The following is a 17919-nucleotide window of genomic DNA, read 5'->3' as shown; positions in this document are numbered from 1 at the left end:
TTCCTGATATTTGACCTAATCATAAAGTTTGTATGTGTATGTAATTTTTGAAGTTTGGTGAAATGCCGTTTGTACTGTTACCTAAGATCTATTTTGAATTGGGAGGAATATCGTTTCCATTTGAAAATAATTTGCCTCCCAAACAATATGCCATGCTTCTTACAATAGGTTCTGGAATATTCTCCAGGAGTCAGGAAGCATCTTCACTTCCCAGGATGTTTGGACAGTAGATGTGGCTTTTTCAGAGATGATTTAATTAATACACCTTAAGACAGATACTGAGGCCAGTCTTCTCCAACATGGTGCCACCTGATGTCTTGAGGCTACAAAACCATAGCTTCATTTCTGGAAGGTACTAAATCAGGGGAGGCAACCATAGGCATTTGCACCTTCGTTGTCTTTCTGTGGAGTGCAACTACTTGTTGTAATGAGAAGGAAGGAACAAACCTGGATATATGTGTCTGCTCGTGCACATGCACACCAGCCAGCCTGGGATAACTGAAACCTTGAATATAAGTAGATTGCTGTCTGAAAATCAGGGTCCTGAATCTGTCTCCCTCTCTTCCCGTGTCCTGCTAAATGTTTATACATGTGAGCTAATTAACAGTTTGATAGCATGATATTGACGAACATCCAATTGCTACCACTTTACCACTGCCAGGATTACACTGTTTTCTCTAGTCTGGGATGGAGGTTATATCTGCAGCCTTGCTAGCAAATTAAATACAGCAATCCAAGAATTGGTAAATTGGAAAGGCTCCATCTATTCTAATGAGCTTGGCAATAATGGGGCAGAATGATTATTTGGGGAGACAGGCACACAGTGGCTTACCATTTCAGATCATCCAACAGAAGGAAATCAATATTTTATAGCAGCACACAGAGACAAGTATGTCCAAACAAGTATGTTTTAGGATGAAATTAGGAGCAGGGAAACCACGTACGCAGCCACAAATTGTATAGAGAAAAGCTAAGCAATTAGAATGTGCCAGTGGAAAGAAAGGGTTCGAAAAAACCGGTGAATTCTTAGGCTTACAGAGAATAATAGCTTCCTGGGGAAATGCATGGAATGGTATAAAGAAAAGTGAACTTGCACCCTTCCAGATGTTGCTGAAGTAAAATTCCAAGCACCCATTATCATGGGTGATGACATGTCCTGAGTGGTTGCGGTTCATCAAATTTTGGAAGGTTTCCACTATGGCAGAGGAGTACTGTACACAGTTCTGGAGAGGACTACAGGGATAGTTTTGAAGAAGGAATTCAACCAAGTAAACATCAGCTCAGTCTGGACAGACAGGAAGCCAGGAGGAAATAATAACCTCAAGATTGTCCCACCTTGATTCTTTTTAATAGGGGTGGGGGGAGAAGGTATCTCTGTCAGTCTTTCAAGATTCTGTTATTATACCCTACAACAATAAAGGAGTTCCATTAGTTCTTGTGGTATCTGTTTCCTGACCAGTTCTACTTCAAAGAGCTGTATCACATCATCAATGTGCCTATGTATCGCAGCTTGTAAGATGAAGTTCTTTTTCAGGAAAAGAAGGCAAAGTAGTAGTAAAATCATGCCCTGAGCATGACCAAATAAAGGTTAAATTCTTTTGGATGGTCTGCAGCATTGATAGTGGCAAGGATGCTCTCCAGATAAGTCCTTTCAAGTGGCCGCACATATGCTAGATAAGCAGCCTGCAACTTACATTAGAGAAAATTAAATTGACCTGTGTAGATCACATTTGGCAGCAAAAAAATCATTTATAATCACACTAAGTTAAATATCTGTAGTTATTGGTTATCACAGGTCAGTTTGAGTTAACTGGCTTCCTCCTATCATTTGGGGTTGGATACTTTTTGGTTTTGTCAATCTGGCTATGTGAGCAAGCTGCTGGATCATTTGTGACTCACAATGCCACAGCATATCCTTGTGTAAGTGTACTTGTTAAAGGTTGCCAAAGGATGCCCAAATATTTGGGCTTCAGAAGCAACATGTTACATTCCTAGAGCTTCTTCTTCAGAGAACTTTCTATGAATGAAAGGACACTGTTGGAATGACTTCTCAATGTAGAAAACTGTTCTGGTATTTTAATTTCTTTAGAATTGATCTGGAAATCTGACAGAGATAGTGAATATTCTGAGCAAGCCAATAGGGGTGGATTGTTAGCTGTTACTCCTTCAGTAATAATTAAAAAGTGGTGTAGGTATATCTATATTCTAGAGATTGATCCAGACTTAAATTTTAATTTAGTCATGATAGCATCTTATTGATATGGGTTAAAAGAGGAACTGATTAATGATGGAGATATGAGACCTATTGGTATGCATGATCTCAAGAGATCTATTTGTCTGCTGGTATCTAAAGTGCCTCAAGGAGTTTATATGGAATGAGTATAACCCGTTGTTTCCAACCTAGAAGAGACTACTTTGCCTTAATGCCCTACCTGACTAGATGCCTGGCTCGTAATATCAAAGGAGTCTGTTAGTTGGAACACTCATTGAGCATTTGGGAAGAATCAATCTGACCTTATGTCACCAGCCTAGGGGTCTTAGGGAACCAGAGACATCCTTAGCTGGCTCCACTGTGTTTCATATATTCACTCTCCCCATGCCTTGTGGTTTGTACAATTAAATGTTTTAATATTTTAATTCCTAAAAATGATTTCATATTTTTATAATGATTGTTTTTGTATATTTTTATATTTTTGATTGTGGTATACTACCTAGGCTTCTTTTTTTGTGAGATGGGCAGCCATATAAATTGGATTAATTAATAAAATCCCCCCCAGTTCCCTAAAATAAAAAGGTCCTACCCACTCCAGGAGCCCATGAAGACCACAATTAAGATGGTGAAAGTATGTGGCCTATGGATTACCATTACCTCTAATGTAGAGTGAAAGCTGGAAGCCAACTGTGTAAGGAAAAGCTGATCAAGGAACAGAAGAATGGTTAAATGTTAACCATGTTGCTCAAATCTTCAGATGGTTGGATATCCTGAGACTACTACCTTAACTATCTACTAGTGACACAGGAAACTTTCCCTTCCTTCTCTCTTCCCAATAGCCTACTTTAAGGACTGACCCTGAATTGATCATAGCCTTGCATGCAATCAAATGTAACACAGAATGGCAGACATAAATGGAGGAGAATGTAGATTCTGGCAGCCTGGGGTTTAATCAAGAGAGACTTTCTGAGCAGCCAGCTCTCTCCCAGCTGTCATTAGGACACTCTAGCTCACTACTCCCCTCTCAACCAAGCATAAACCAGATGCCCATTATTCTCAGCAAATGGCTGTAATCACCCTGGCTAGACTTGAAAAATTACCAGGAAAGGTAATTGAATGGCAAAAGGCCCAGAATGTGGATGGTCTGTGCTCATTTATCAGTAATGCCAACCTCTCCCTGCAGGTGCCTTGGAGGGAGGGGGAAAGGACTGTGTTGATTTGCTTGGGTTTTAATTGCAGAGATGATATTCCCTTGGCTGATTCATGAGTCAGCTCTGCAAACTGAGATTATCAAGAGCAACCCTTTCGAAGGCAAAGCAATCAATTTACTATCTCACCTTCCTCAGCATAATTCTCCCACTCTAGGGGAAGGCCAGCCTGAAAGCACTATAGCCACTCCAGTAAAAAGCTGTAAAAAGACCTTCCAATGCAGAAAAGTCAGTACTCGCATACTTCTACAAGTCAAGAATCACTTCAATGATTCAGATGATACTCTATGTATGTAAGTCATATGAATGTGATGGGCCAAAAGTTGCTTTGGTCCTTTTGAAAAGCTGGAATACATCATTTCCAAATATAGTAAAGCCACATGGCACTTACAACCCCCCCTCTTCCTCCTCAACCTTTTGTTAAGTGAGAGTTTGGCCCTGGCAAGATGGCAGTACTCTAGAAAATGCAAATTGTAAATAGCAGGTACATTTACCAAAACCAAGCAATTCTCCCCTTTTTAAATATGATTTTATTAAGGATTATAATTAGAGTACAGTAATTATAAACAGTAAAAACTAATACAAATTTAAAAAGAAAAAGAAAATAGAAGGTGCAGACAAGTAGGAAAATCTTTCCTGCCTTTATTTTTCTCATATCTCACAATAATAAATCCATAAAACATCAACATTTCAGTCCTGGTATCCACAGAAATGCAATATTGTTACCAGAGATAACAATATTGCAGCTCCCATAGGATGCATTGTCAAGCTTCTGATCTGTGTTGGGCATTCATATGATGCACAAAGAAGTTCTAAAATTCATTAAGCAACAGCGAGATCTAAATGCATAAGTATCTTGTGTCATTTATTTTATTTTATTTTATTGGCCAGGGAACTACACTGGTAAACAAATCATCTCAACTTCATCTCCCAGAAACTCTGCTCATCTTTCTCAGCTTCGATATCCTGCCCACATATGGATTTCAATTCCCAGAGTTTTCAACCAGCATGGCCATTGCTAAGAATTCCCAGATTTGAAGTGCACCCAACAGCAATATAGCCTGTCCATTTTCCCCCCCTGGATACATGTGACATGTCCACATATCCCACAACTTTTGGCACAATAATGGACATATACAGAAATGCCCTCCAATGATAGCCTGTAGTTATCACAAACTGTTTAACTGAGGTTGTCAGAAGTTCAAATCAGCATCATCAATAGGGAGGGATACTTGAAGTTATAGCTTAACAATATTTGGAGAATCACAACTTTCCCGCCCTTGTAAATTGTTTCAATTTACAATTGATAATTATCAACTGATAATTACTGTTACCATTGCCTTGTTCACATCAGTTTGGTAATGTTGAAGTGCTAATGGAAAAGACATGAAGGAATAGAAATTGTTGCAAACTGAGCACATACAATAGGCATTGAAACAGAATTTAACAATAAGAAAAATAACAACCCTGGAACAATGGAAGGTTCCTAATGTGTTGCTTCTACCTCCAAAACACAGCCAAACCAAAACTGGGGAGATGTTTAATGAGAATCTGGAATCATTTTCTGTTCCTCAACCTGCTGTTAATTACTCTAATACTTGGCATGCTGCTTTATCCTAAACTAAACTACAGTTATGGTCCAGCTAGCCCAGGACTGTCTACAACTGATTATCACTGATTAGTGGCAAGATCTTGAGCAGAAGAGATTTTTAGCCTTATCAGGTGATTCTAGAGAATAAACCTGATATTCTACAGGTGAAGGTGCTCCTCACCATTTTTCAATAAACTTCCCTTTCTCTTCTGCTGATCTCATTGATGAATGTGAAACTTAATCCCGCCAGGTTCTCCCAAATTCTGCTGTCCATAGTGCTCAAGAGGCATGCTGAAAGAGTCAGACAAATGTGTTAAATTGCTCTTCATTGGAATCGCTGATAAGGCCACTCTGCTATTTAAAAAGGAGATGGCTCAATTTATAGCGTATATATGCTCTCATTTAACACCCCTTGTCTGCAAATCACCAGTTTCTTTTAGATGTTCAAGATAATGCCAAAGTGATGTTGCACAATCATTAGCACTTGAATTATTTAACTGTTCCTTGAAATGGCCATTGTGCTGCTCTAATTTTGTCTCCCTGCTTTTAGTTCCCAAAGAGATTATTTCCTATTGAACTGACATCACTGCTCCATCTCCTTACTAAACAGCTTTATTAGGGCTTCAGCAATTGCCTCCCTTGCAATCGTTCAAATTATCCTTGAGAAGCTGTTTGGCAGGAATGAAGCATGCTTAGTCCCTCCACTTCTTGTCCCAAATTGTCTCAAAGTTCTCTATTTTTCAGCCATACTCCTTTGCTGCATTGCCCATTGGTGTCTGAGACTCACCACCTGCATGATGACATTAAAACTAGCCCAACTGTCTGCTAGAGCTCCAACATTTAATCAATGTCTTGTCTTCTGCAGCTGTCAAATCCAAGGCCATGCAGCTCACGCCTACATCTCCTTTGGTTGCATTTCATAACAAGAAAAGGCATCAACATGGCCATAAGATTTCTGTCTCTCTGGGGAATAAATCAGCAAGGTTTGAACGTCTCCAAATGCTTTGCATATCAACAGCTCAGCTGTGGGGATAGGAAAGTATCCTAAAATACTCATCTGGAAAGGAATTATTTTCCTATTCGTGGATCTGGCTAATTCTTTTCTTATTCGCTTTGTTTTCCAGATATGATTCCTAACTTCTGGATTTAGAAGTGGTGGATTTTCAGCCTGACGACTAGATTCAGCCTACAGGAAATCTCCAGTTGACTCTTCAATCCCCATCCATCTCCCTGGCCCAAGCAGTGGGCAGTGGGGGACCCATAGAAAGAAAAGGGAAAGTCTCCCCTCCCTGTTATTTCCTCCAATGTTACTCAAGTGATGCAAGATGACAGTTCAGCAAAGTATGTGTTTGCAATATATGGAGAGAGGGACTCCCTCCAACTCCGATCTCTACTCCCGGTTAACACCTTTGTGTTTATAAGGTTCATACCATTAAGATCCTCCTGAAAATTAGGCGAAAACTAGTTTTGCGTATAGAAATGTATCCTCCTTTGAGGATACATTTCTGGCCCTTCATAGCTATAGAAAAGAATCAGCACAAGGATGTTAGTGCAGACAACAATAATACTGTCCCGTGGGAAGAAAATAGAGCACTAATAGGATTGGAATTTGGTTCCAGTTCCTAAAGTCCACCCTTGTATGGTTGTAGATCATTTCTGAGATGAAAACATTGGGCATGTTTAAATAAAGAATGAAGATCTGGGCAATGGACTTCAGGCTGTTACATCATTTGGCTCTGCCTGAGAAAATCAAGCTAATAAATCAGTAGGTTTGGTTCTTCCCTGTAAGATGAAATTCACCACATCTACGTGTAAATTTCTGATGTTCCATATACACGATAAGCAGAAAGTTTTTTTCTTCCAATCTCTCCTCCTTCAGGATTCATTTCTAGCCTGTGCACCTGCGATATGGGTTTAAGCATACAGACTTCATTTTCTGGGCTGCTGGAAAGGAGCACTAATTGGGCAATATGTAGATGTGATTGCCTTACCCCATTATGACCAATCAGATATTTGAGGGCAAGCACAAATGTATTCTTTAAAGAATTCATCGACCTTGTTGGGGGTGGAAAAAGGAAAGGTTATTAACACATGTCTACTGTGTACATAAATCAGAGAATTTCTGCATGTGGAGTTCTGCCACACAGATATTGTTAAACCATATAACACATTACTACAACATCTGGCAGTCCCAAAGCTGAATATAGCTGGGATATAGAATGTTTTCTGTACCAAAGGATGCATTTGACTTTCCAGAGGTGTGCTACTGGGGGTGGGGCAAGACATACACCCACAAGTAGGGGAGGATCACCCGGGGGGGGGGACATGAATTAAATTTCCATTTAGTTAAAATTAAGTATAGTTGATATTTGATTTCCTATTCATGTAATTCATCTCTTCTCTTTGGGCATATTAAAAATTAAACTTTGACAACTAACTTTTGCAGATCTTTCAGAGACTGCACCCAAATTTTTCAGAGGCCCAATCCAGCCCTAGGAACTCAGGCTGCATAACTAAAATAAGGTTCATCTGCTTCAATAGATTTATGCTCATAGACTAAATATAGGTTCCTCAGAACCCAATCTTATTCTCTCCAAAATCATTTCTCAGAAACATAACAGAAGCATTCCAAAGGCGAGTTTCTCTCCACTTCCAGGGCAAATGAGTCTGCTCACTCTAGGTAACACATCCCCTTAAAAAAGAGAGATAAGTTCCTAATTAATTCACAATGTTGATATGCCAAGAAGCTGCCATATATAGTCCTCAACTTACAACAGTTCGTTTAGTTACCATCCAGAGTTACAACAGCATTGAAAAAAGTGACTTATGACCATTGTTCAATGTTACCACCTTTGCAGCATCCCCATTACCATGTGATCAAAATTCAGATACTTGGCAGCTGGTTCATACTTAAGACCATTGTGGTGTCCCAAGGTCATGTGATCACCTTTTGCAACCTTCTGACAAGCCAAGTCAATGGGGAAGCCGGATTCACCGAACAACCGGGTTACTAACTTATCAACTTCAGTGATTCACTTAACAACGGTGGCAAGAAAATTGTAAAATGGGGCAAAACTCACTTAACAAATGACTTACTTAATAACAGAAAGTTTGGGCTCAATTGCGGTCATACGGTGGGGAGTATCTGTATAACAAACCCATTTTCCCAATATATTATAAGAATGCCCATAGTCTGCAGAGCAAGCACTCTTGTTTTCAATTGGTATAAAAATGGTACCAAAAATGGGTTATAAATGCTGTAATCTACAATCAATAATCCTGCCTAACTTTCCCTAGGGGTTCTTTCAGACTTCGGTCTCTGCATACCACCAATCAAAGGGCATTGTAGACCTAATCTCTCTTTTTTTCCTTTAGCCATTTTTATTTTGGGGGGAAGAGGGAAAAAAATGGAAGAAGCAACAGGAAGACACAGGAGGTTACAAATGGGAGATATTATCGAGATTACTTTAAAATACTATGAATAAGATACAGTAGCTGCACTTTAAACATCAGCCTCAAAGCATCTTCAGCATTTACCTAAGTTATCTGAAGCAAAACCAATTTCCTTCCTTGTTAAGATCAACCCATTCCAGTCTCAAACAGCTCTTGTATAATTAGCAAAATCCTTCCTCTTGTTTGGCCTAATGTTACTTCTTTATCTATCATGGTTTCTTAGGGATGGAAGTTACACTGTCAATTTTGCAAACGTTATGCAAATGAGTCCATTCTACAAAGCTACTGGCACTCCTAACTGATATTAGCTGCACACTGATTAGCATTTCATTTCTCCTTCCCATCTGCTCCATGCCCCAAATGATTTTTTTCCCCTGAATAATCACTTGATCATGAAGATGGATGTGATCAAGGGCAGTTAATAAGTACAAGACAGCTTCTTTCCCATCAATCCTTACGAATTACATTTAACTATATGCAAACTTCTAATTAAACACTATTCTTGAGATCACCTTCATCTTAATGCAAAAAAAAATGGCAAAATCCAAGCAGGATTTTGCCAGGTATCTAATCCCAGGTATCACGAGTTTATTTTGAAGAGAAATCAGGTTGGTCTAAAACTGAATGCTATGGAGATTGATATCTAAACAGTATTATTAACCATCATAATTACATTCCTCAGTAAGGATACATTAAATTCATCAAAATATTTATATTATAATATGACATCTTTCCAACTACACTAAGAACCAGGGTGCAGTCAATACCAAAAAATACATACTTTCTAGAATATTGCCCCATGTTTTGCATCTCAAAAAATTAAGCATAGAAATGCATGCAGTCACAGCAAACTGCACACAAGGCAGAAGTGGTATTCAGCAGGTTCTGACCAGTTCTGGAGAACCGGTAGCAGAAATTTTGACTAGTTCAGAGAACTGGTAAATACCACCTCTGGCTGGCCCCGCCCCCATCTATTCTCTGCCTCCTGAGTCCCAGCTGATCAGGAGGAAATGGGGATTTTGCACTAACCTTCCCCTGGAGTGGAGTGGAAATGGAGATTTTATAGTATCCTTCCCCTGCCATGCCCACCAAGCCACGCCCACAGAACCGGTAGTAAAAAAATTTGAATCCCTACCACTGATAGGATAAATAATATTAAGGAAGCAATGTTTGCAATAGAGTGCAGAGTCCAAAGTCAAACACACACAAAAAAGGTAATTTTAATAAAAGAAATGAATAGAACAATGCATGTGAAACTGGAGTCGAATCAAACCTGTGACACAAAATGAAGAGTTATGAAAACAGCGGACAAATTTGCACAGATCCTGCACAAACCTTTCCCCTCCATTTGCAATTGAGGGGGGAATGCAAAGAGTTACCTGGAAACTTTTGACATTCAGGTTTCTTTGACCCTCAGTGGCCACTTTCAGCCTAGAATCCAGTCCTTTCATCAATGATTCTGTATTACGGACATATTGCAAGTCCCGGTAGGTCCGAAGATCCAGCACTTCCATGGATTGGGAGATGTTCTGTACCTGCTCAATGGAGAAAGAATACTGACGTTAGATTGGCAGGATCCTTCAGCTCATTGTTTGGATGATTTTATGGGATCAAAGAAAGCCAGTAGTAACCCAAGAACTCAGACTACCTCAAAGGAATTTTGCATGGTAATGGATGAAGGGGTATTTTTGAACCCAATAATTTTGGAGCAAATGTACTGATGATTTCCCCTGAACTTAACGACAGATGTCCTACTTGGGACCAATCCACAGCCGACAAATAGGCAGAATCTGTAATAGGATGAATGAAGAGTGAGGTAAACAGGATCCTTCCACTACTTTTTTTTTTTTTCAGATCAGCCCCCACTAGTTTTACAGACCAGATTGTTTCATATTCCTGGTTCAATAAGCTCACAATGAAGCATCCTCCTCGGGGACCTGAGTCTAAACCTGCCGTCTGCAGCACCAGCTGGAATTCCAGCTCCTTTTGCCTGCTTTGCACCCATGAAATATGGATGATAATGGAACCAGGTGGAGCTGAATACTGATGAAAAGTGGAGAAGGGGAAAGACAATGCTCTTTTAAACGTTTGTCTTTGAAGGAAGGAGACATGTTTAGGAAGGAGTCCTCCACTTCCATCGTAGAGGGCAAAATATGACCTGGATTTGGGTCTAAACAAAAGCATGGGCATTGGAACATAGGCAAATTGTAATGTTCTGGATGAATCTTTGTTCCAAACTTGAAGTAAAAAAAAATTTTTTTTTCATTTCGTGCATACCCCAATTCCTTATCATCGTTGCCTTTTTATAGGAGGCTATATACAGCATCACTTATCATGTAATGATATGTGGGAATGACCTTGGGAGAAAGGGGGAAGAGCAACAACCAGTGGAATGATCATTTAAGAGGTAGCTTAACCCACAGAAGGAATGCAGGCACGGCATATACTGTATCTCAGAAGGGATTGAAACTTAGCTTCTTGGGCTGCAAAAGGAATGGGGGAGAAATGTTCTTTTAAATTTGCAAGATTTTGCTAATGTAACCTTTACAATAAGGTAGTCCATAAGGTCCATCCCGTCATGCTTTCTGTTTGGACGACCATGCTAGGCTGGTAGCTTTATGTGTTTTCTATATCCTTTTGGGATTAACTATTGTGATGGAATGTAGAGAGGGGGTGAATTCCAGAAAAGTTAAGAGGCAACTCAGTCCAGATTTCATGTGTGGGAGAAAGAGGGTGACGGAGTATATTGTAGAGGCAGATAATAGAGTGAGATTTGTCTATAGGTGTGAATCAATGAAGAACTCAGCTTGGAAGAATCACCATGTGTCATTTTTGGTTTTGGGCATGAGAGCTATGACCACAATATGTTAAATCTATAGGAGAAGGAGTGACAGAACCTGGGGGCAGAGTTAAAAGCGGCAACAGCCTAGAATCCCTTTATAGCCACAATTAGACTAAGTCCAACCCCCCCACCTTGAATTATTAACCCTTATCTGACTCTAAGCAGATGCTGACCATTAGCTAAATAGATTCCTGTGCTTAGGCCTTTTAGCAATACATCAGTTTAACTGGACCTTCATGTATGGAGGTCATGTACCTGGTCTTTTGCACCTGATAAAATCTAAGGACCAAGAAGGAACACCATATTCAAATTCGGGCACACTATATCTCCAGGACATTCTCCAGGGAGCTGTAAATATTTTTATACTTCTAGAATTGGAGAACAGGACAGGACAGCATGAAGAGTGCTGCTGATCCATAGAGTGGTCAAGGGTCGGACACAACTGAATGGCTGATGAAGATGACTTCTAGAAGTTGCATTTGTGGTCCCTTTGATGGAGTTTATACTAAAATAACAAATACATGCGGTGCATATGTTTTTCTTTTCTAATTATACATTTTTTCATGTCATTGAAGGACATTTTTTCATGTCTTTCTATCCAAACTACAATCATGAATAAATCTAAACATTTTTTCAAGATAAAAGGTAGCCTTCACAGTCTACTGAGCCACAATATTCTAATCAAGGTAAATATCAACCAAAGTTGGCATGTTGTGCAAATGCATTGCTTGACCTAGTTAAAAGCTTTGTAGGAATTCAGCCAGTATTTCATGATATAACATTGCTGTTGCTGGTTGGTAGACCACAAGGTCTTGGTTGTTTTGGTTGCACAGAAGTGATCCATACAGCACTTTATCTACCTGAACACTGTTTTCTTACCCCCACCCCCACCAAATAATCCTGCCTATTTTTTCCTTTCTCCCACTTCCCTACAACAGTACTTATTTATAAAATGCCTTCACAACCATTTTCTTCATTTATCTATGAAAGTTTGTAATAATACTGCCTGTTCTTAAAAGTACAACAATGTTTATCTCTGTCTTCCCTTTGCCTATTCTTATGGTTTCCGCTCCTGAGTGGCAGGTTATGAATATCTGTCTGTTAAGTTGGGCCATATTAAAGGTAAAGGTAAAGGTTCCCCTTGCACGTACGTGCTAGTTGTTTCTGATGTGCTCATCTCCATTTCAAAGCCGAAGAGCCAGCGCTGTTCAACGATATCTCCATGGTCATGTGGTCAGCATGATTAAACACCAAAGGTGCACAGAATGCTATTACCTTCCCACCAAAGGTGGTCCCTATTTTTCTACTTGCATTTTATGTGCTTTTGAACTGCTAGGTTGGCAAAAGCTGGGACAAGTAACGGGAGCTCACCCCGTCACACAGCACTAGGGATTCAAACTGCTGAACTGCCAACCTTTCTGACCGACAAGCTCAGCATCTTAGCCATTGAGTCACTGTGTCCCCCAAGTTGGGCCATAGGGACAAGATAAAGGATACTGCTGTCCAGGAAGGTCCTTCTCCTAGCAATGACTTGTCTCTTGAATACCTTGGCCTTTTGGTATTGGATGATTTCAACCTCATGGGGATGAGTCTGGGTACAGTTATTGACCTCTATAGTGATCATTGGCTTAGTCTGGTTTAACACTCTTGAGATGGTGACACCTTGGACCTTATTTTCTTCTCTGAGGTAGTATGTGGTGATCTCAATATGGAAGATATTTCTCTTAGCTCTTTGCCATAGCCAGATCATTTTCTGGTTCATATGAAATTAACTGTCATTTCTGTGGAGTAAAGCGGACCATTAGATGATGTGCCCCAGAGGTCTCATTGATTTTGATGGATTCTGGATAGATTTGGGGGGTTTGCCAGTGATTTCAAGAGCAGTGTCTAGTTTCCCTATTTTTGACAGCTATCACACAGTTTCTAACATTCCCTTTATTGGTAAGGTTGGGGGCAACTATAGTGTCCCAAAAGAAACAATTAATCTGGGAACTTTCAGCCAGGGTTCAAACCTAGATATGTGATGGAGATTGTTTGCTTTTTGGTTATTTAAATGGGGATAGTTTGCTCCTCTTATTCTTTTTATACCTCTTAGTAGCCTTTGATATAATTGACCATGATATTCTCTCAGATCCTAGGGAGGGCTAGGCCTGGAATCACTACTTGATGCTGGTTTTATTCCCGTCTTAATGGGCTCTCAGTGGTTGTGGGAAAAGAGAGATTGCCTTGGTAAATGCTCCTTTGTGAGGTGCCCAGGGTTTAGTTCTGGGGGAAGCAATCTATATAGTTGTTGTTTTTTTTTGCTTTAATTTATATGCCGCCCGTCTCCAGAGACTCAGGGCGGCTTACAATGCGTTAAGCAATAGCCTTCATACTTTTGTATATTTATACAAAGTCAGCTTATTTCCCCCACAATCTGGGTCCTCATTTCACCTACCTTTGAAAGGATGGAAGGCTGAGTCAACCTTGAGCCTGGTGAGATTTGAACTTGCAGTAATTGCAAGCAGCAGATGTTAATAACAGTACTTTAGTCCACTGTACTACAGGCTCTAGTATCATCAATGCACTAATGCTTGTATATAATCAGTGCAGGAAAGGCCATCTATGTCTTTGTTCCACTCTCTGGAGGCAAATTAGGATGTAGATGGAATGAAACATGTTGAAGTTGAACTGAAGCAAGACTTGTTGCTGTTTGTACATCTAGGTCAGTGATGGTTAACCTTTTCCGGACCGAGTGCCCAAAGCGCGCATGTGAATGCACACAAATGTGTGCGCCTGAACCCCTAAAATTCAATGCATGCACAGACTCCACGCATGTGCCCTGTCCATGCACCCCACCTCCCATGCATACACACACACCCCTCCCCACACCTCCCGCCCCCGTGCATGTGTGGCAGAGACCCGACAACCAGCTGGCCTGTGGGAGGCGCACGTGGAGCTGAACTGGGGCGACGGCTCATGTGCCACAGAGGGGGCACTGCGTGCCACCTGTGGCACACGTGTCATAGGTTCACCATCACGGATCTAGGTGCTCTCTTACCTCAGTACAATCTTTTGATAATTGAAGGGTAGGGCTGTCTTGGGGTGGGGGGAATTTTGGACTTGTGGCTACTGTTTGACAGACTGGTGGAGGCTATGGCAGCCTAGGGATTTTGCCCAACATTGGCTAATGTGCCAGTTGAGGCCCAGCTGGGATGAAAGGATCTCACTACAATAATTTCGGTCTTTATATCTATTTGTTTGGACTATTATATTGTGCTCCACAGGAATCTGCCTTTGAAGACTATCCAGAAGGTCCAGCTGCTGCTGAACGCAATAATCCATTTGTTAAAACTAGCAGTGCTTGTTATTAACATATGAACCCAATGTTGTAGGCTCTGTGTGGCTTCTGGTGGGTTTCCAAGTGCAATTCCAAGTGCTGTTTTTAATCTATCTACCACCTCCAACTAGAATTAATCCACCTGATCCATATATCCCAGGAGAAGCTTAGTTGGTTCTTTATTCCACAAGGTGAGAGAGACTTAGTTTTGTAGTTGCTATTTTTCAGTGGGAGTATCCATTTGTTACAACAAATCAGGCGTGCCCCCACATTGCTGCCTATTCAGTCATTATTAAAAACCGAGTCCTTCTGAAGGCCTGAAAGATTGTGATCTATGCATAACTGTGGATATCGATATTGTATTGCCTTGTTTGATACCTTAAATGATTTATATGTTACGGGCTTAGTTCTTAATTTTGTGTTTTATTGGGGAGGATTTAGTTATGTTGGGTTGGGTTTGTGTTGTCACATACGACTATTATTAATGGCTGAGAGTCAGATTTGATTATGGCAGGCACAAATCTGATAGATAAATAAATTCCATAATTGGTTTGAGGAGTTATAGACAGATATTGCTTATCTATTCCCTTGCATTCTGAAGCTCTTTTTTGCCTTGAATCTAAAGTTCTATGCAGCCCAAATTCATACGAGCTATGCAAGGAAAAAATAGAACTAAGGGCCTTCTTGTAGTAAGGCATGCTAGCTTTCTAAAGCTGAGCCCAGATTTTCCCATCTCATGGCAGCTCACAGGTTTTAGCTGCAGGAATGGCAAAGGCTACCCTTTCATCTACTAAGATGCCTGGTTGGTGGTTATAATTTTAATTTCCTCACTTTCCATGTAAACAAAATGACATGGTGCAGGAAGAGACTAGGAAGCAGCCTTCTCATTGATTTTGCAGATTCTACCCTTGGTTGGGTTGGGCTGTTCAGAGGAAGTTTTGTGGAATCAGAATTGCTGACAGAGGAAGAAGCCTCATGGCAGCCATTGTGAAACAGATGGCAGCAGGAAATGAAAAGAGGGAAACTGACTGTGGTCTCTGTGATCATTGACCACTTCCACTACCTCAATATTTCAGGTTCTGCTTCTCTATATAAGAATCTGACATATGAAGGAGCATTCAGACATATATACCTCCCTGGGCACTTGAAAGTGACAAAGCTCATTAAAAACTAACTATTTCTATCTTCTTGCTTGTTTTGGTTCTAACTGGATCTTTCATGGGATCCATTTTATATAATAAAGCAAGCATAGAATGCATTTTGACTTATTGGCAAACAACAAGAATTGGACCAGCTCTTAATTGAGTTTGTCAGGGAAAGACTTACATTCTTTCAGCATCAATTCTCTGAGCAGCAGTAAATGTATTCCTTTCCATTCTAGTTGGTTGAAAAGGAAGGGAAGGGAAATTTCCTTAGCCTTTGCCTTCTGAAGCATGCAAAGTGATTGAAATAAGATAGGCATTTACAGATCAGCTAGAAAACAGGAATTCTACTGATGTACCTCTGTGTTTAATAGGGCTTCTCCCAGACTCTCTTGCCTTGTTGTGATTCATGAAAATAAGCTGCAGATTGGTACACAAATTTGAAGCCCTGCCATACCTCAATCTATCTTGTGTTGCATGCCCAGCCTATTTTATTGTTAACACACTTTCCTTTTGCAGTCTCATTCTGTATAACTTCCAGGTCTTTTTCACATTCTTTCATCAAGTCCAGGGCTTTTCAGTTCAACCCATGCCAGCTAGTGACTAAGCCTAGAGAATCTCAGCCCAGGCTATCAGAAAAGGGCAACCAATTAACACTCACACTCCACACTCATACAGGCAGCTCTCAAAGTGAGCAGCTTCCTTCTTGCCACAAGTCCAGCACTCAATCGGTTTATAAATCATCCTCTTTTAATGACCCCATAATCCCTTGCGGATTATGAATGGAGCTGAGTATTTGAATAGAGCTGAGTGTTTACTGGCCAGATGCCCTTCCTGTCACCAACGCTGAGGTTTTTTTCAGCAGGTATTTTCTCAGTGTGCCCAGAGAGAGAAATATCTGCCTTTACCTAGGATGGAACTCACAGCCCTCTGATTGTGAGGTGAGAGCTCCATCTCTAGGCCACCGCACCACTCACCCAATCAGCGTTTTTTCTTTTAAATTGTCTTTTATAAACTCAATCAGTTTATAAATGGCAATTTAAAAAAAATTAAAGAAATACAAAAAAAATGTCTTCGTCCAATGCAATCCACGAATTTGTACTCATATACAGTAACTGTGTGTATCTGTTTATGAGTTTGCAAGGCATTCACTGAGATAATCCAGTAAATGCATAGGTGTAATGGACTGTTTCTGGCAAGCAAATGCTTCTAAAGTAGCTTCTTCTTTTGAAAGAAATGTAATATTTAGGATATTACTGTACAGTGTATTACTGCTGCTTTGCAGGTAGAGATGAGACTGATGAAAGTGCCTGTGAAGTTGCAGAGCTATATAGTGGATCTTAACATCAATTAATCAATCCCCAAATGTCTTTTGGAAGCCATCAAGTTGAGTGAATGACCTGGTTCCAGAAAGCCCTAAAGCAGAACCACTGCTAGGTTCTCTCTTTTTTTTGCACTAGACATTAGTTTCCCTACAAACTTCAATGAGCTTTGGTAACTACAACAAAGTAGGAATGGAGCACTGAAAGGTTTCAGGAATATGCTGCCAGCAGATCCTCTGAAGCATGAAGGGGTATCCAACCCAATTTTGTGTCGGCACAAGAATCAGATAGATATGCTGTCAAAACTGAAAGGAATACGATGGGCTTCACTAGGACAGGAAAGACACGGAGACATAGTGAAAAATGGTGAGGTGATAAATTGACAATAGTCAGTCAGAAAGTTGACAAAGGATGATGGGGCAGGCTATGTAATTTCAAAGGTATTTGCAGGAGAGAGGCAAATGGTGAGAGTCATGACATCATGATGCAAGCTCCACCCCTTCTGAATATGTATCACATACAAAAAAAGGATGCGGTTTGCATTACTATACTTATATTGCCATTTTGATGGAAGCACTGAATCTTGGAAATGCCTCTGGCTTCTGATTTATTTGAGCTATGAAGATTGCTTTTTCTCATGAGATAGGCCTTTTCCACGCTGATTGAAATTCCGTGAAATACTAGTTCTGCCAGGAATGTCCCAGCCACAGTCACCATGTTATCTCAATAGAACTGAAGCCACTCCTACTTCACTATTACTGTAAATAGCCAATAAAAAGGTAGTCTGCTTTGTGAGACATTGAAATTATTATAACATGAACTGTATGATA

At 40.3% G+C, this 17919-nt stretch overlaps 1 protein-coding gene across 3 annotated transcripts in view; it reads right to left on the bottom strand.

Annotated features, from left to right (window-relative positions):
* OLFM2 (olfactomedin 2) overlaps positions 1-17919 on the bottom strand; it is a 185542-nt gene that overhangs the window by 33272 nt on the left and 134351 nt on the right. For all 3 annotated transcript variants that reach the window (XM_070935017.1, XM_070935016.1, XM_070935018.1), the window contains one exon: positions 9844-9999. In XM_070935017.1, coding sequence (XP_070791118.1) covers positions 9844-9999 — 156 coding nt within the window. The remainder of the gene's footprint in view (positions 1-9843; positions 10000-17919) is intronic.

This window comes from Pituophis catenifer, unplaced genomic scaffold (assembly GCF_029215685.1).
Source record: "Pituophis catenifer annectens isolate HBS135680 unplaced genomic scaffold, rPitCat1.0.hap2 SCAF_2, whole genome shotgun sequence".
Lineage (NCBI taxonomy): Eukaryota > Metazoa > Chordata > Lepidosauria > Squamata > Colubridae > Pituophis > Pituophis catenifer.
This window is presented reverse-complemented; position numbering and strand designations above follow the sequence as displayed.